The 18,346-nt window shown below is 47.2% G+C and overlaps 1 protein-coding gene across 4 annotated transcripts; it reads right to left on the bottom strand.

Moving 5' to 3' along the window:
• Window positions 1-4,338: 4,338 nt before the first annotated feature.
• Window positions 4,339-16,815, bottom strand: LOC141747321 (lysosomal dipeptide transporter MFSD1-like). Of its 4 annotated transcripts, XR_012588674.1 has the most exons (15): window positions 16,699-16,747; window positions 16,384-16,484; window positions 15,916-16,279; window positions 14,265-14,389; window positions 14,113-14,168; window positions 13,223-13,366; window positions 12,593-12,751; window positions 10,900-11,015; window positions 9,917-10,017; window positions 7,877-7,988; window positions 7,084-7,221; window positions 6,374-6,513; window positions 6,109-6,220; window positions 5,364-5,807; window positions 4,339-4,524 (listed from the first exon to the last, which is right to left on the bottom strand). XR_012588674.1 is itself a non-coding variant. In XM_074597424.1 (14 exons), exons 4-14 carry the CDS (start codon window positions 14,309-14,311, stop codon window positions 5,691-5,693), a joined length of 1,242 nt encoding a protein of 413 aa, XP_074453525.1. In that variant the 5' UTR covers window positions 14,312-14,389; window positions 15,916-16,279; window positions 16,384-16,484; window positions 16,699-16,741; the 3' UTR covers window positions 4,339-5,690. The 4 variants fall into 4 exon arrangements, 2 of the variants coding, with proteins under 2 accessions (XP_074453525.1, XP_074453524.1); XR_012588673.1 differs by lacking the exon at window positions 15,916-16,279 and having other exon boundaries at window positions 16,699-16,815; XM_074597424.1 differs by having other exon boundaries at window positions 4,339-5,807; window positions 16,699-16,741.
• Between the last annotated feature and the right edge of the window lie 1,531 nt (window positions 16,816-18,346).

Genomic DNA, 18,346 nt, shown 5'->3' with positions numbered 1-18,346 from the left:
TTGTGTGCCATAGATGTCTGCTTTTATAAATTAACCGCTAGTCTAGTTCAATGTAGATACACTGGCGAATTTTATTATCTGAAATGGGAAAAATTGCACAAATCTTTTCAGTCCTTCTGTAGTGGGGAGTATGCTTTGGAGACGTGGCATCCTGATCGAGGTTGCTCACGAGACAAGCACCTCTTGTCCCTGGGGGGTGTGAAGGGACGGTACCAAGGGCGGGCTGTTCAGGTCAATGCCTTTTTGTGGGCAGCATTCCGTGGTGTTCTGTACAACACAGGGATGCCGTTATGCTCTTCAGCAATATTGTAAATAGGCTTAAATAGTCAAATATATAAAATACTTTAGTATGTTTGTAGAATAGTGTAGTAATTCCTCTGGAGCAGGGGATACTCTTTGTGTGGAGACGTCATACCCCCACTTCTGCACTGCTGGTGAGTGTGTAAACTCTCCTCATGTGCCAGACTGTCTTGGCTGGCGGCGTGGAGGTAGCTACAGCAACAGAAGTCCTCGTTCCGGGTGGGTTGGATGTCGTTGCCTCTCAGCCAGGGCGTTCTAAACCTGCTGCCTTCATCCCTTTATTTACAGATTGTGATCCCCACAGAGCCGCTCAGCCAGCATGTGTTTCTGCAGTGACTCCTGTACTGTGCACTGGGACGTACAGTGTTTATAGTTCACAACTCTTCTCTCAAGCGTGCACAGTGCTTTAGGTAGGATCTGCTTAGTGTGGGAACCTGGGAATATTCTTAATGGATAACACATGAGCAACAAAGGTCTGTCCTTCCTTTGAACTGCTGACAACTAGGAGATTACAGGATAGTTTCACTTTGCAACTCTACACGTTACCTCATTGCTTTGCCCCTAAATTGAAGGTTTGTAGCTTAAACACTTAGGATAGAATATTATCCAGGCTACTGTTTCAGTCTTGGAAGGAAAATGATGATATCTGTTATAATAAGCTTAGCTTGGAAAGCGGTTAAAGGATGATTTGCATGCTTTCATATGTCATGTACGATTCTAGGCACAGCTGCTGCTCAGTTCTGAAATATGTCACCGTGCCCATCCAGTACGAGACGATGCTGCTCTAATGAACAGCCGGGCTGCGATGTGTCATCCCTCCTGATCCCCCGAGAACCTGATTAACCCAGATCAGTCCATGTTTTCCCCTGTTAAGACTGCTGGCTTCCATGCAATACCTTTTAAGCAAGCATTGTCTGATATTGTCCTCCTGTTACATCACTGCCTAACCGTTGATAACCAGCCCACTTTGCACTCTTAATGAGGAAGATTAATGTGCTCTCTGTCAGTGTTTTAAGTAGCATTACTGTGGGTTTTTTAAGGATTTATAGAGGTTAATCAGACTTGGAATATCTAAAGTACATTCCTGGGGCTTGTCTAGTGAGAGAACGTATGTACAGTAGTGTTGTGTGGAGACAATTGTTTTAAGCGCTAAATGAGTACCTGTTGTGGTATGTTCCCTGAAACATTCTCAATGTTGCTTATGTATAATGTGATCGCACGGGTGCCTGGATGCCCAGGTATCTTGGCTACCCGTGTGATCGTGTGGAGTACAGTTTAACGCTTGCCAGTCAACGTGTACTCAGTTGAAAACTTTTATCTTCCTAGTTGGGAAGCCAGCTGGGCACCCAGCATCGTGTTGGAGCCCTCTGGTGTCTCTCCTCTTGAATTTCAGCTTGAAGCTCTGCTGAAAGAACGTCATTGAGGCTGGAGTTTTACATTGTTTATTTTCCTTGAGGGACAAAGTGGGGTGCTGCGCTGTGCCGGACTAGAGAAGGCAAAAGGATTTCTGTGTGCGTGCAGGCTATCTGCTGGTAACAGAGGGCAGGGCTAGAGAGAGACTCTGGCACATGATAAGCCATTTATGTCATTATGTGTTACGAGCTGTGCAAGAAGTAGGCTACCCAAGAACTGGTGCACAGAGCCCCACAAACAGCCGGCAGCCTCAGCTGGATGTCCAGGCTGGCAGCCTGATGGCTGCCTGTTTCTCCCTCAAAATACAGTTGACAAGCAGAAAGAGCAGTTTTTAATTATTGTGCTAAATTTGCAGCCCTGATTATTGTTATCATCTTGTCTTGCTTCTGGAGATGAGACTATTCTCTCTTGAATCTGGCTTTCCCTTTCTTTCAAGCTGCAACTCCTGATACAGTTAACAGGACCTCCTCCTCCTCCAGCAGAGCAAAATGCTGGCCGTAACCAGCAAGAACGCAGTGATTTGCTTTGCACATCAGCCTCTTTGCCTCCAGCCAGCTTCTAGTTCTGGTCTCTCACCCACCGCTTTCCTCCTTCCTTCTCCATCTGCATGCATTTTAAATAGTAGCAATGCTGCCTTTGGTCTCCGTGATCCCTCCCGTGCTGCTGCTGGGTATGTGCTATTTGCCACTTAAGCCAAAACACAACCAGCTCTGTGTCAGCGTATCAGAAGCATAGAGCTCTATGGGAAGTAATCGGGTAGTTCGTGTTGTGCCGGGTTCTTCATAAAGATGATGGCTCTTCCTCCGCTGCCGCCTCCCCCAGACTCGGGTAAGCATGTGCTCCACTTGTAAAAGTGTTCAACGTTCTGGCTTCTGGGAGCATGCTCTGGAGCATGATCAGCAAAAAAAAAAAACCCACCTCAGTGTGCGTTGCCTAAACTGAAGTTCACTTTCAGGTTTCACAGTTTATGTTTTAAGAGCTGCGATCCACTGTGCCTTGCGCAGGAGGAAGGTTCTGCCAAAGAATATTGTTGAAAAGAGCTTACCCTTTCCAGGGTCGCCCAAGGCTGGGGAGAGGGCGAGGGCTGGGGGTTCGGTTACCTGTATACACCATCGGTGCAGCACTACGGATATTAAACAAAGCCAGCTGATTGTTTCTTCCCATTTCTTGCAGCGCGCTGACCTCTGTGAATGCCACCCTTTTGTTTTCATGATGCTTAAACAAAGTAGAGCGCCATGCAATTGCTTGGTATGTTCTCAGAAGCGAGCTTGGCATCTCAAGAGCAGGTGTCGAGAAAGAACCGTAGTCAGGCAAAGTGAAGGTGGCTTTCCTGTCATCAGTGGAGTAATTAATGTAAAAAAGCAGTTAAACAGGAGTAACAGGAAGCTGGTGATGAACTCTAATGGAGATGAGCAGGAAGGCTCATTCTCTGCCTCTTTGCTGTTGTTAAATCAGCTTCAGGCTTTATTATTCTGAGCTGAAAGGCACACGAGCAGTCTTTTAAGAACAACTCTTTGCCCGTAAGAGGCTCTGGTAGAATCCTCCCAACCTAGAGGTGGTCTTTGTGCAACAGACTCAAAGGTCAGTAGAATCTCCCACCATCTTCAGAGTAGATGAAAGGGTTTTTAAAAGTGTGCACAGGGATCGTTGTACAGTGGGATTCACAACAACCGCTGTAGCCAACGGAACTTCTCCTCGTAGGCAGGAATGTAGGAAATACATGGGAATGCTTCACAGCAAAAGCTCCTGGAGTAGGCAGTGAGACTTCCAGCACTACATCGTCAGGAACCTTGTTAACCGGTGGCAGATTCTAAGGAAAGTGTGTCACAACTCTTCAAAACAGAAGAGTAAAGTTTCTCTTCTGGTAATTTTGACGTAGATTATGGGATGGCAAACAGGAATGACTGGCTTTTGAGCTTCTCCTATGAAGAACCAAGTACAGGACTCTCAGTGGGTATCCCAGTGCTCCTTACGGGAACAACCAGGTTGAGTTCAGCTGCAGCATCGTATGGTCTATAAACTGAGGAAGCTGATGGCTTCCTGCCAGGCAGGCTGGAGTCACTGCTTTTAAGCCAGGTGTTGGTAGTATTGACACAAAAAAATCATCTGTTTGACACATACTTTCTTCTGTACACAAACCTCCAACACCAGTGTACAGTACTGCTGCATGTGGGTTTCCGTAATGGCATTTGGAAATTCACCATGGTGTTTTTTGACTATGAAAAAATGCAACTGCAGGATTTCAGCCCTGAAGAGCAGCACAGGGACCGGCACCTGAGGGGCGTTACTTCAAGGCACAGTCTAGCAGGAGGCTTATTTACCAGCGAGAATGCTGGTGAGGCCTCACAGGGAATATGGAATCCTGATCTGGGGTCTCTAGAGAGAGATGCGACTTGAGGAGGGAGTGCAGTGATGGGCCACGAAGGTGATAAATGGACTGGAGCACCTTTCCTAGGAGAGGAGGCTGGGACAGCTGGGGCTCTTCAGCCTGGAGAACAGAGGGCTCGGGGAGATCCTGCCAGTGTGTTTAAGGACCTGCTGGGGAGGAGGGAGGGAGGGAGGACGAGGGAGACAGACCCTTCTCTGGACAAGAGGCAATGGACACAAATTCAACCACACAAAATTCCACCTGAACACAAGGAAGCACTTTTACTGTGAGGGGGTTCAAACGCTGGCACAGTTGCCCAGAGAGGCTGTAGAGTCTCCACCTGCAGAGATGCTCCAACTCTCGCCGGACGTGGCCCTGGACAACCTGCTCCGGCTGACCCTGCCTGAGCAGGGGCTGCTGGACTAGATGGTCTCAGGAGGTCCCTGCCAAAGTAAAGGAGTCTGATTTTGCAGTTCTGTGACTTCTCACCCCACCCCCAAATTTCTGCTGCACCAGACTCCGACAGGGAAATCCTTTAATTGTCTGTGGCCTGAAACGAATTCAGAGTGTAACTTGAAACTTAGAAGACGTTGTTCTCTGAACGCATTCTCTTCTGTAAATCAGTTTAAGAAAACTTTGCTTTGATGGGTGGATTTGTCTTCCACGACATCTACTTAAAATGTGACTTCACTGGATGCTGTCAATGCCTAAATTGCTTTCAATCTACCAGTGTTTATATTAAATGCAAATTGAGCAGAGCTGCTCTTTCTCTTAAGGATATATAATAATTTAACATAAGTCATTCACTTCAGCATTCCTTGTACTTGGCTACGTTAAAGTTTACTTCATTCTTAAAGCATCCTTTGTGCTTTTGTAAACACTGAGTGAGCGTTTTTGCATAGTGACAAGAGCAGTTGCTTGAGTAAAATAAGCCTCTAGCATTTGTGAGTAAGAGCACCCTGCTTTAAAGGACAGAATTTCAGATCAAACCCTTTTATGCTTTTGAAGGCAAATGAATAGGCGTGGCAAACAGAAGCATTTCTAGCAAGGTAACAGGTAATTAAGCTAGGCTTGTGGGCAAAAGGCAATCAATTTGATTAATTCAGGCTCCTGCCTAAAGAATAATGACGGTGTCACTTGCACGGATATGTAACTTGTGAAAGCTGCGTGCTGATCTCGAGCAGTGAGTGAAGCAGCAGGCCTGCTGAGGTGCGTGGATTAGCAAGTGCTGGTGCACAGGATTCTCGTGAGGGAGAAAGAGTGGTGGATGCGACAGGCACACCTTACGTGGGCCGTTTTGATGCAGAGGAAAACACCACTCTCCGACAGCTTATGCACGAGCTTCAGCTAGGTTAGTGTCACTCGCTGCAGTGCAGTTCTTAAATTCCCCCACGCAGGTCTCTGTACGTTGGAGAACGCCTCAGAACCATACAGCAGACACCTTTCACTTGTGTGCCAGACCTAAGAAAGCAGAAACTTTCCCTTTCTGTAGACAATTCCCTTCACGCTTCCCTTTAAAGATATTTAAAATATACGGGCTAAAAAATCCACTTTCAGAGGCGATCAGTGCGGTGTCTGGCAGCTCTCATTGCTCTCCTGCTGCAAAGGTTCAGCTGACAGAGCCTTCGTTTCTGGGGTCATCGTCGAGGAGTGGTGCTGCATCTGCAGGGTCTCTGTCCTCCTGCTCCACAGGTGCGCCCTTTCTTGTTCGGTTCAGTGTCCCACCCTGGAAATTCCAAGCAGCCATTAGTGACAGAGAGGGCACTGTTCTTCCTGCACAGACATATTTGTGCTCCAGCTGGGTCCTGGCCCGTCCCCTCGCCTCCTTGTAAAAAAATACACAGCCACCAAGAGCTTGATCCGGGGCAAGACTACTACGTACTGCAGCAATGTTGTGGCAGGTAGTTCTCCTTATGCGGTCCCATTTCTACGTGGGGGGAGTTGCTTCCGTCCACAGCTAACAGCTATCGTACCGATAAAAGCAACTCAGTGATGCATGTCTGGTCTTCCCCTTTTGTCACGCTTACCTGTTTCTTGTCCGCAACATTGAGGCTAACGGAGGCAGCAATGCACGCAATAGTGTTTGCCAACATAAAGATCATCATCTGTTGCCAGCGCCACAGGGGGATCTTTAACTCACTAGAAAAGGCCAGAACAGGATAGAACAAGTCGTCACTTGAAGATACTCACGGCACCTCCATAGTTCCTCGCAGCACCAGGTTGCAGACACCTACTGAAGCACTGCTGGGGCCTCTGCTTGACAAACAAAAAAAAACAAGAAAGCATTCTCACCTGGACTTTGTTCCTAGAATGTGGCCAACGATCAGATTGGAAAGGCCAACTCCAACCATCTGCACGGAAGTTGCAAGCCCCATAGCTGTCCCTAAAGTTGCTTGGGGGACCACAAGAGGTATGGACGGCCACATACTAGCCTGGTAGGAGTAATGAGAAGAGGAATTAATTCAAAGCCTTGGTTAAAGGTGTTAGAGGGTCAGTGGTTTAAAAAGCAATTATTCCCACTAAATAAATATTTATACTTTCTCTTCAAAATATCTGTATTTATCCCTCACAGCCTACTGGCTGGTTCCAGACTGTTCCGCATCCTTCTCAAGCAGCTTGAGCCAGCACAGACAACACGTGTTCTCTGAAACTGGTATAACCTGACTCCAGATTTCCGAAGGGGAGTTAGACCTGAGGATTTAGCTCGTAAGACCCAAAGAAGAATTGGGTGTTACGTTCAAGGTGGAAAAGCATAAATGGATTAATGCCTCGTGCTGTATCAAATGGTGCCTTACTCTGCTTGGCCTTTTGCTCCATATTGATTCTTTGGGGTTATTTGTTGGTAACCAAAGTCTTCAGGATTGGGGAGCCAGTGATTTCAAACTGTGGCTGCTAAACCTGCTCACCAGGACACGCGGGCGGTGACGTCCACCATCTGGGATGCAGGAGGAGCACAGCCACAAACCACTCAACTACAGCAGCGGGGTTGCGAACTTACTTACAGCAGCAAAGGAGTAAGTAATCCCCAACCCGATGGTACAGACTAACGGAGGAACGAACGTGAACGCCAGGAGAGCGAAGACTGGCAGAGTCAACGCAGCGCAGCCGACGGCGAAGACGCCCCTCAGTCCAACATAGTCCTGGTAAAGGAAACAAACAGAAGGCCTCTTGCCAGGGGTCCCTGCTTCCCGCCAATCCTAGCGACACGCGCGGCTGCCCAAAGTGGGCTGGCATGAGTGGCCGCAACACGTCGTTTCCTGGTTGCTGATACTGCAGCAGACCAGCTCTTACTAGTTCCTCTTGCGTACTCACGAACCCAGACAGAAACACTTGTCAGAATCAGTGTCCAGCAGTCATGTAAAACGGCAGGCTTTAATAAAGGGGGAGAAAACCCACCCCTTTATGTCCTGAGAAACAGGGAAATAAGGAAAGGAAGAGTTTGACAGAACAGGGCCTGATTACACGCAGGCTGTCCTTTCCCATCTACTTGCAAAGCTTATCCCGATCCTTTCTGTTCCGGTCTCAGCCTTCGCAAAAAATACAGCCCTTTACCATGGTTTGATGCTACCACAGCACAAGTAAGGGACAGAGGGAAGAACAGGTTAACGTTATTTATTGTAATTTAATTCAGACTAAAATGCATCTTGCAGTTTGCAAGGAATTTATAGGACTGCTTGTTCAGCCACAACAGGCTAAATTCCGAGTGAGGGGGTTGTAACAAAGACATTTCAAAAAAAAAAAAAAAAAACCCGAGGAAAAAGTTATCAGGAAGCACTTCTGGTTTTGGGTACTCACAATTAATATGCCAACTGCTGCAGAGAGGAGGAGGGAGCTGTCGTACACTGCCCCAGCAATATACGCGGCTGCCTGCTGACTGTAACCAGAATATTTATCCTGGATAAACTTGCTAAAAATAAAAGTGGGGGGGGAAATGACATAATTAGGATGCTTGATCTGGTTATTTTGACAGAAAGTAACTCTGAGCACAAACATATGGACAGGAAGGCTTTTAACGAGAGGACTTGTAAACAAGTTTGATTCCATCTGGTTTGTAGTGCCAAGGCTTTGTTGTTTTATTTTCTTTTTAATTGGCGCACACCATAGAGAAGCCAGTAGCTTAAACGGCCACTTTTGAGATGCTTCTGCAAGTGCCGAGTAAAAACTGCAGGTTAAAGTCGGGCATGTGTTTGATTACATCAGCACAGCTCACAAGCGGCAATTTGCCGTCACTTGTCCAAAAGATACAGCTGGATTTTTTATACATTCTCTTTGAAGAGGCAGAACGCATTATTGACCCACGGGTGAGAATACTGAGGGGCAAGAAAAATATTTTCAAATAATCCAGCAGCAAAGACCAGCATTTAAACGGAACACCTGCATTTTAGAAGTACTAGGCATTCCCCCTCGGCACCTTTCAGGAGACTTCTGGTTAAAGCAGAAAACCAAGTTTTGTTTTCATTGTCAGAAGTCAGCCTTTCGCTTTTGTTAGGGACACACAAAAATGGCATTAAAACTTACTCAGATTCTTTACGGAATTCACAGTCAGTCGTAAGGGCTTCGAAAGACTAGTTTACGTAGAGATCATGTAGCTGCTCGAACCTGGTTTGGCTCGTTGCGTGGCTACTCACCATGAACAATAATGAGCCTCTCTGGCCTGTGCTGTCAGCAAAGTATGGACCAGGGACGCTGGTCCCTGGAGATTTGCTGCAACAGAATTTGCCAAAGAGCAGTGGCCTCGGGACCACTCTTTTTTCTGCCTGGGAAGCAGCACGGGCTTTTATTGTTAGAAAAGAGGTGTGAAACATGACTCTTGGTGCCCGAACTTTTGCTCCACAGAGAGTAAAAAAATAATTCCGCAGAGAGGCAGAATTGAGGAAACGAGGATTCTGTGTGATCAACAGACACTGTTTTCAGTTAAAATGAGACGGCAACTGGCAGAAAGCGCATCTTATCAAGGCCTTCATGATCCTTGCCATCGTGGATGTCTTTATTTTACTACTAAGAGCTCACTTGCACATTTGTTACGACAATGTTGATGACATTTCTTCACTCCCAATGTCACAGCGGCTTACTGTACATCACTAATGAAATGCTACCAAAATAATTTTAATTTTATTTTTTTTTTTTACTGCAGGCCTTTGCTAATATAAAAGTTCACACTTATTATGTGATGGAAACAGCATCATCCACGAACAGGGAGAAAGCAGCAAAATGGCAAGTCTGTGGCAGAGCCACAGGACAGACGCAGGCGTCCCAGTTCAGTCGGGCAGCTTGCTGCTTTGTTTTAAGCAAACGAAGGCATAAAAACCAGAAGTCTGTAAGCCCTGCACTGGGACGCCAAGGCTTTCTCACTTACAAACCCAGGCTGATGCAGGCTTAGCTTTGCTCCAAACACAGCAGACAACATGCGGGAAGTGCAGGGCAGAACTGCCCCAGGCTGTGAAGCTATCACCCCACCCAGCTCAAAAGACAGCCACTTTGGTTGGACTATCACAAAGGTGAAAGGTCTATGGGCAATTTTTTAAATAAAGTATTTCTTCCGCTTCTCCCAAATCCTTCTGATCCTCCTCTAGCAGTGTTCCAGGCTTTAAATGTTGGATGAATCATTTCCCTTTAAGTTATTTTTGCTTCCCTTCAGAAGCCTCCCTCATCTTTGAAGGAAAGAAGGGTTGAAGAACCCTCGAATCTTTAGGCGTTAAAGACACGTTTCTCTGTTTCCTGAGTGGAAGGAACAAGCATATTGCCCCCATATTTCCCAGTCAGACGAAACAGAGAGCCTGCAAGGCTCCGATAGGCTTGATAGAAGTCAGTGAGATAACAGCCATAGAGCGATACCTGGCATCTGCCACAAAGGGGAAGACTCCGTTGTAGAAGAACATAATGGTGAGGACCAGGAGCCAGTAGCGAAGGGGAAGTCGACGGATGTCCTGAATCCGCTGCAAAGAGAAGATGTGTCCACACTCACCAGGAAATAGTCTTCAGCTTCACGCTAATGTCACTTTCTGCAAGCCATTGAAGGCCACAAAAAAATTAAGAAGTAACAGCAGGTAAAAGGGAATGGAGAAGCAGCTCAGGTACCTCTGAGTGAAATTTGGCATGTGCTGACTCCAAAGCATTCCTTCTTTAATACTACTCAGTAAAGAAAACAAAAAAGCCTCCTTATTTCTAAGCAGGTTCTATTAAGAGCCTACTGCAAAACCTTAAGTGAAACACGATGGAAAGATAGAGCATAAACAGGAGCCACAACACTGAGATAGAGAAACCAGCAAGCATACTGTCATGAGAAGGAGGAGGTCTAACAGATTTAAGTGCCATAAAAATTGCAACTTATTGCCTGTAATACTTGTTCCTAGACAGGAGAATGCCAGGACGAATGGAAGATAAGGGCTGGCAAAAGACAGCTGAGTACCGACCAGATTAGCTATTTTCTATCATGGATCCTGTGAGCCAGAAAGCAGTTCCAGGCAGTGGCTACTATCTAGTTTTACGCACAAAATCCTCCTCTGAGCCACCTACAGTCAAGAAGTAACTGGCTCAGGAAAGTGCTGCCGTTCAGAGCGCTAACCCAGCTCTCTGGAAGGCTGCAAATACATAGACTCTAAACGGAAAATTTCCACTTGTCTGGTGGCTTGCAGATGCCATCTCCTCAGAGGCAGCTGAAGAACTGATCTGCAAGGTTTAACCAAGTGGTGTTAATACCCTCTTCTGGCCAGGATCAGCTCTTACCGCTGCAAGCTTCCCTGCGCTGCAAAAGCAGTGTTCGTGTGCCCCAGGCTTTTCAAAGATGGAGATGGAAAAGCTGGCTGTGCACAACATACCACTTTTTTGGACTCTTGCTGGATAACCCCATCCAAGCCCAGTTGCTTCATGCCCATTTTATCTAGCGCGCTGACGGTGAGGGCTGAAACAAAACCGAGCACGCAGAGCAGGGTACCTGGAAAAGACACAAGAGGTGTTAGAAATTCCTCAGTGTGGAGACAGCTGAACGCCAAAACCGACTGCAGGCAATACACAGAATTCTCTGGGACTCCTGCTCCTGCCTTCTCTTAACATTAACAGCCTTCCCTTCTGCAGCCATACAGTAGGACAATTTACCTCTGACCACCGTCAGAGTCCTTGAGCTCTTTGTCCACTAAGCTTCCAACGCCTGCAGAATTGCCTGCGGCCAGCGAAGCTACAGCCCCAGCCATCTCTAAGAGACAGCCGCGTTGTTGGACCGTGGCCGGAATGCCTTCAAAACTGCAGCAGCTCTGTCTGTAACAAACCCAAAGTTAAAACGAGCCAGATATTAAGAAACTTCCGCAGCCCCCTAAGCAGGAGAGGTATCAGGGACAGGCTGCTACTGGAAGCCAAGTTGCAGCTCTTGGTTTACGTGACCTACTGCGGTTCTACAGCAATCTGACCCACTAGCACACTCGGCTCCAGAGAAGTGAGTCAGATTATTCTGGATATGCCAGAAGCAAGTCTGGCAATGGGCATCTGCTGCAAACATCCTTCTCTCAGAAAGAGATCTGTATCCGTTTTGTTTTCCAAAGAGCCAAAACAATCTCTGTGATGCATACACACTTTGCCTGATGTATTTATCCCTTCATGGGCTACTGAAGTCCCTGTGCTGTGCTTGCAAATGCCTGAGCACAAAACTAAGTGCCAGGTGGGATGCAACACACCATGCCCGTCACAGTTTCTTCTCTGAGAGATGGAATCAGAGGAGAGTAACGGGTTTCAATTTCTGCAAGAGCTTTCTCTCACGTATGCATTCTCTTCTCTGGGGTGATGGCCCATACTGTTTTGTTGTTTGGGAAATAACACTTTCCTATCATAACTGATGCCCTGAGGCAGGCCTCCCTAACATCACCATTCCAGCACACCAGAGTACCCAAAGGCCACTACTTAACTGCACTGTGAAACAGGTCACCCCTTCTCTCATCCCCATCCTCATCTCTTCCACTAGAGACAGATCCCATCTCACTGCACCGAAGAGAGGACAGAAACACAAACCTTCTGAACATATGAGCCCTAGAACAGATTCACACTAAAAAATGTGTCGTTCAGGTTCTGCTTCTCACAGTAATTTAAACCTACGGTTTTGATCAGTCCACGTGCAAGGCATCTGAAGCTGAGACCAATACAGATACTGCTACAGAACCCCCATGTTCTGCTAGCTAAAACACAGAAGAACAAACAGATTAGATTCCCTCCCTTTGAAGTGCCCATTCCTTGGGAGTAAACCTACACTAAGTACTGACTACCTGCGGCTGCAGATGTTAAAATATCTCAAAAAAAAACTGCAGACAAAACCGTCAGGCTGACGCTACAGTTTTAGAGAGGGTTTTCAGGAACCAATGAAGAAAACACTACTCCATTGCATACAGAAAGCAACAGGAAAAAGTGGGAAATAATGTGCCTCCTCCTGCTAACTTCACTGTCTCTTTCAGGTACTTTTCATAACTGGACAAAACAAGCCAGCCTCAGGTCTAGGAAAGAAAAGGCCAAAGCACGAAAGAAACTTACCTCCCCAGAGTGTCCACTGCATTCCAAATTTTGCCTCAAACTGCTGGGTGAAGAAGAAGTTGAGGACGCTCCCAAGACGGGAGAAAGACAGAGTCAGTCCAAACGCCAGTGCCAGTTCCTTCCCCTTGAACCAGAAGGCTGTGATACGATTCTGCACAACTTGGAGAAGACAAAAATCCTCTCTTGAACAGGCAGGCTTGGTCAAGAGCATTGCACAGAAGCAACAAACACAGCCTGTCAAGCTAGCGTGCTTGAGACCCCTACACATCCCAAACAGAGGTAGTATGTGTCGACTTTGCAGCCCATTTTAAAACATACTAAATCATGCTGGGAAATGGGAGGCAAACTTATCCCTCAAATAAGGCAAGCAAAAATAACCCCAAAGGCATAGCAATCGCATGTCAGTCTCCACCCTTGGGAGGAGAACAAACTTGTTAGAGGGGAAGACTTTTAAACATTTTGGGGCACATTAAATCCATGCAACCCTTCAAGGAGCAGTGTTGTTGTTAGCAACGTGGATTGGTGGTGCAGAGCAGGTGAAGCTGACTGGTAGGACAAAGGTCTAGGAGGCAAAATAAAAACGTATCATGACCCTCTGGTGAGGTGTAATTAAGCATGTGAATTCCTTACTAGTAAGCGACCCATTCCCAGAGCCAAAGAGCAGTCTTCCTGTTAGCATCATGGGTAGGAGGTATGGTGACCCCTTGAAATGTGAGCCTAGAGCAAAGATTGATGATCCCAGCACAGTCAGCAGAGAGAAAACAAAGACACCAACTAGGGAGAAACAGAAAAAAAAATACGTAAACCTCAACAGACATGCTGAGATCAGGACAAAAGCATTCTTCGTCAAAAAGCAAAAGAGCAACCTCAAAACATGCCAGTAAACCTGTGGGTTTCCGTCAGTTTACCCTCATTATTTTCATGTCTCTTCATAAAATGACCTGGGAATCCTCAAAATAATGATGATGTTATCATGGTGGAAGGCATGGGGCAGAATAAGTCAGAGAGAGGACTCAGATATAAAGCCCCTGTTCTGTCCTGAGCTCCACTACAGACTATGGCCTAGAGCAAGCCATCCCCTCTGTGCCTCAGTCTCCCCATCTGTAAGACGTCTACCTCTGTGATACAGAGACGGAGCTTAACTGCATTTGCTGGGACTGCTGGGCCTTAGATTATGGCACACAGCAGAACAAATGTCAGAGCAGAGAACAGAACACTATCCGTTTGTCCCATCGAAAACAGATAACACTATTCCCTGTTACCCATGTGTCAGAGGAAAGCACGTTTACTGCGCCGCTGGGTAAATTCAGATAAGTCAGCAGTCAAAGGGTGAAAACATCTCAGTTGCCTTCCTGGAGCTGCTCAGCTAACTGTCATGCACTCCGCACACAAAGCTGTCCCTCCTCTCCCAGCTCTCTGATCTTACTGAAGTGGAACCTTTGATCATCCCTTTGCACCAAAAGAACAGCCTGAAATCCCACTTCAGGACAAGAATAAATTCATTGATCCTCAGAACTTACAGCGATTTCCTAGTTTATCAATCAGGAATCCAGCCAGAATAACCACTACCGCATTCCTAGGAGAAAACGAGGAGAGAAACGTTTATGTCTTACTGCTGGGAAGCAACTAGCAAACCTCCCCACCCCCCCGAGGCAAGAGGAAAGTGACTTACGTCCAAGCATAGATCGCGTACAGCAAATTGTATTGTGCAGGTGTCATTCCCAAGCCTTCAACACACTCCAGCGTGCCATTATGCCTGGTGCTGTTATGATGGGTTTCATTGGGGCAGGTCAAGTTCTGCGTAACAAGTCACAGAGCCTGTGTTAGGCAGCAGACACAGATGAAAACCCACACGTTCCTCTAAAAATGAAGTTCTTGCCTACTAGATTTCTATTTCTCCTGCTCAGTTCCCACTTCCACGACCACGAATTAGAGGACCTGGGTCTTCTCCCAAGAAGCCAGGCCTCGCCAAATGAGAAATGACTGGCCATTGGCATCTCACGTCTTCTCTTTCCCTTTCTGTGGCAGTAGCTGCAGGGGCTCAGCACTTTTATACACATTTCACTCCAAAAGAAAAGCCAGGAGACTGCACCATGAGGTTTATTTGATCCCGTAGTTTCTTGGCTATAGTTTAGCTTGATCTGACGCTTCATTCCATACTATGAAGTCTTAAGCAGCGTGTAAACATTAAACTTAGCAGTCGTTAGTATTAATTCACACCTATAAAGCATTTGCTGAACAGTAGGAAACTGGTGGTCCTAACACGAGTTAATAACGTCGGGTTTGCTACTGAAAAGCAGCTTCTCCTCAACACCATATGATCAGGAAAAAACCTTAGATCTTCCAACCACTAAAAACCTCCCTGCATTAGGACATGGACACTAGGTCTTCCACACGAGACAGCACAAACTTAATGTCTTGAATAAGCACAAGGAAAGCGTGATTTCAACCACATGATTTTCATACAGCCATCGTGTTTACAAACACCTCGGGTCTGCTGTAGGAGAAATGTCCGAGGCTGCAGGGAAACAATTCTCTAGAACAAAGTGTCTTCACTGCAAGCATGGGTCTTAGATTCTCCCGACTACCACTGGACCACTTGTGTAAGACGGGTACAGGCCAAATTCCCCAGAGTGAAAATATAATGAGAGCGTCAACAGATGAAAAACACTGTCTGCACAGTACCGAACACAAAAAAAAATACTGCGTGGTTTTACTACCCTATAAAGTTACCTAGGTAACAAAATACAACATAATCTTTCCTATACTCCATAAATAAATAACTGACTCTTCTCCCACAGACCTACGGAAATTTTGCATGATCAAAGAATAAATACTGACCTATTTTTTTTTTCCTTTTTACTCCTGCTTGCAATGACAAACCGCACTCAATTTAGCCTGGAGTTCACTGCCTGAATGTTAGGGATTAACTGCATTTAAAAATCAAGTTACATGCAAGCTGTATGTATTTCTGCCCTTGCTATTGAAACAAACAAACAAGAGAGTGACTCTCAGCCTACACATACTAATCCACCAGCAGATGGCACACATGAGTAAAACCAGCTCTCAAAAGACATGCAACAAACGCAATAATGACAGATAAATGAGTCAAGTAAGAATTTCTGTCAGGAATTCAGGTGAGAATTTTGGGACTCCGGCATCCCTGAAGAAATCTCAAAAATCAACTAGGATATCAGTGTGAACCCTGAACAACAAGATTTTCTGGCATTTGAGAATCCGAACAGTTTTTACACAACAGAGTCCTCCTGTGATCTCCCTGCACGGCTCTGTCTTTTGGCTACCAAACACGTGTGATGTGATACCTGCAGGAGGGTTTGATCTGTAGACCCAGAAAATCTCTTCTACTCTCCTGTCTCCAACATGGCGAGTCCTGCAGTCCAGCGTAGGTACTAAGGGTCAGTTCTATCTGTCTCTGGGTGCAGAGTGGTGTGAATGCTATTCCAACTCTGAACTTCATTGGTGTAACAGTCGTTTGGACAGAGAGCTGACGATCACCGAGCAAGGTCAGGTTTGAGATTTCCAGTTCTGCAGGCAGCAGTGAGAACTCAAACCCCTCACGGCCTGTCCCAGCTTTGTGCACCTTGTTCACAGCAAACGTGCCAGTAACAACCCCTCATCCCCAGCACCTGGAACAGAAGACCTTGGAGGGCAACTCCTATGCTGACACTGTAAGAGAAGGTTTTGCAACTCCACTAGCGACCAAGGCCTCCGTTTTGCTGATTCTGCCTTTTTTTGCCAGGCTGCAGCACTGGCAAAAACACAGCACTTACCCCCTGGAACTGCTCCTGCAGGACGCTGGGGATGTCGAAGCAGAAGTAGGAGCCGAAGGTGAGGAGGCAGTTGAAGAGCAGCACCACGAACCTGTAGGAGCCTGCGGGGCAGAGACGACCCACCTTGCCTCACCCCTCGCCTCAGCGCCCCTTGCCTTTCCCCCCTTCGCCCCTCGCCTCTCCCCCCTTCGCCTCTTCCCCCGCTTCGCCCCTCGCCTCACCCCTCGGCCCAGCCCTCCCGCAGGCCCCGGCGTGCCAGGCCCGACCGGGGACGCCCCGCCGGGCCGTTCTCCTCCCAACCCCGCCAGCGCTCACCCCTCTCCGCCGCCACCGCCATGCCTCGGCCCGCACCGCCCCCGGCCCCGCCCGCAGCGGGGAGAGGGGCCGGGCCCCGCCGAGGCCTCCGCCGCGCCCCGCCGCCAGGTCGCGGTACCGCCCCGGGGCAGGGGCCGCCCCTCGGGCCGGAGCTGGAGGGGGCGGAGGGAAGGAGAAGAGAGGGGGGCCGCTGTTGGAATAGCGGCGTGATAAACGGGAGGAGTTCTCCTCCGTCGGAAAAAGGTAATTTGGCAAAGAGAATGAAAACTAGTAGATATAAAAGGAAGCAGTCAGATGGGTGAGTACAAGGTGGGGAACAGCTGAGTAGGGAACGGCAGCACAGAAGAAACTGGTTTGTAAGGCATTGTAATCCGAACAGGAGTCAAAAATGCGATGTTTTGGGGGGAAAATGTGATGTTTGGGGGTCTTCTAGGATGTATTAATACAAGCGTCTTTTGTAAGAAATGGGGAAAGAGAGCCGTTTATTAAGCTAGTAAAGAGTGCTGCACAAGAACAGATAGAGAGAGACCAGCCCAGCGTAACTGAGAGTTTTTTAGTTATCAGAAGAGCGAGGTCCTGGTAATGAAGAAAAAGAAAGAAGAAGGAAAAAACCCCACCTCCCCCATGCCCAAACCCCTACATGATTGAAAGGGTAAGTTGTCTACCCAAACAAGGCACAAAAAGCCATCAAATAAAGCAAGCCTCCCAGTAGCAACAGCGGGGGCCAGTGCCTTACCTGGCTTTAAAACTGAGCTTGACAAATGCCTGAGTAAGGCCGTGTGGCGTGGCTGCCCTTCACGGCAGGACCTGGGAATCCTGTGTCAGTGGCTCAGAGGTACACACACCACAGGGAGAAGGTACAGGATGAAAACAGAACCGTGGGCAGCCTGGATACGTGTTGCAAAACGTGTTCTGTGCTCATGTTATGTTGTTCAGTAAGAGGAAGTTGATTCAGGTAGCCAGTGCAACGTTAAACAGAAGTTTTTCAACAGTGCTGTGTACTGAAAATAGTTCAATAACCAACAATTTTAGGAGCATCTGACTTGTGAACATACAGACTACAAGATATCCTTAAAGTCTATTTTTATAAATGCTGTCGTTTTAGACATTGCTTATGCTGCCATGTAGCAGTTTTTTATTTTATGCTACCCTGTAAGTTCTCACTTCCTTGGGCTGCAGATGTGAAGAATGCTGAAACAGCATCCTTACCATAGGTGCGGAGGGTGCTTCATGTTGCTGACCAGTCCCATCCATACTTAGCTGTGGTGGGCTGACCCCGATGAGGGGTCACTCGCACACTTCCCCCAGTGGGATGGGGGAAGAGAATCAGAAGGGCAAAAGTGAGGAAGAAAACCACAAAGCCTCGTGGGTTGAGATAGAGACAGCTTAATAAGTGAAGGGAAAAAATAACCAAGCGAAAAAACCCACCAAGTGATGCACAAGCAATCGCTCACCGTCAACCGACCGATGCCCACCCAGCCCCCAAGCAACGGTCACCTTGGAAACACCCTCCCTCCAGCTTTCTTGCTGAACATGATGCTACATGGCATGGGACATCTCTTTGGGCAGCTAAAACACAGTTGTGTTACGAACGTCATTTTCCCGACCAGCCTGAAGCACGGCACTGCTATGGAGAAAATAAACTTCC

This window comes from Larus michahellis, chromosome 8 (genome assembly GCF_964199755.1).
Source record: "Larus michahellis chromosome 8, bLarMic1.1, whole genome shotgun sequence".
Taxonomy (NCBI): Eukaryota; Metazoa; Chordata; class Aves; order Charadriiformes; family Laridae; genus Larus; species Larus michahellis.
Note: the sequence above shows the minus strand (reverse complement) of the source record. Positions and strands in the feature narration are given on the sequence as shown.

Bases quoted from the DNA above. Each gene is read 5' to 3' on its own strand.
- LOC141747321 (XM_074597423.1), bottom strand. From the start codon at position 16,720: ATGGCGGTGGCGGCGGAGAGGG. The intron at 7,989-9,916 runs GTATCGCTCTAT...TTTTATTTTTAG, and splicing joins CCCTTTGTGGCAGATGCCAG to CAAGTTTATCCAGGATAAAT. The intron at 7,222-7,876 runs GTGAGTACCCAA...TTCCTTTACCAG, and splicing joins CAGCAGTTGGCATATTAATT to GACTATGTTGGACTGAGGGG.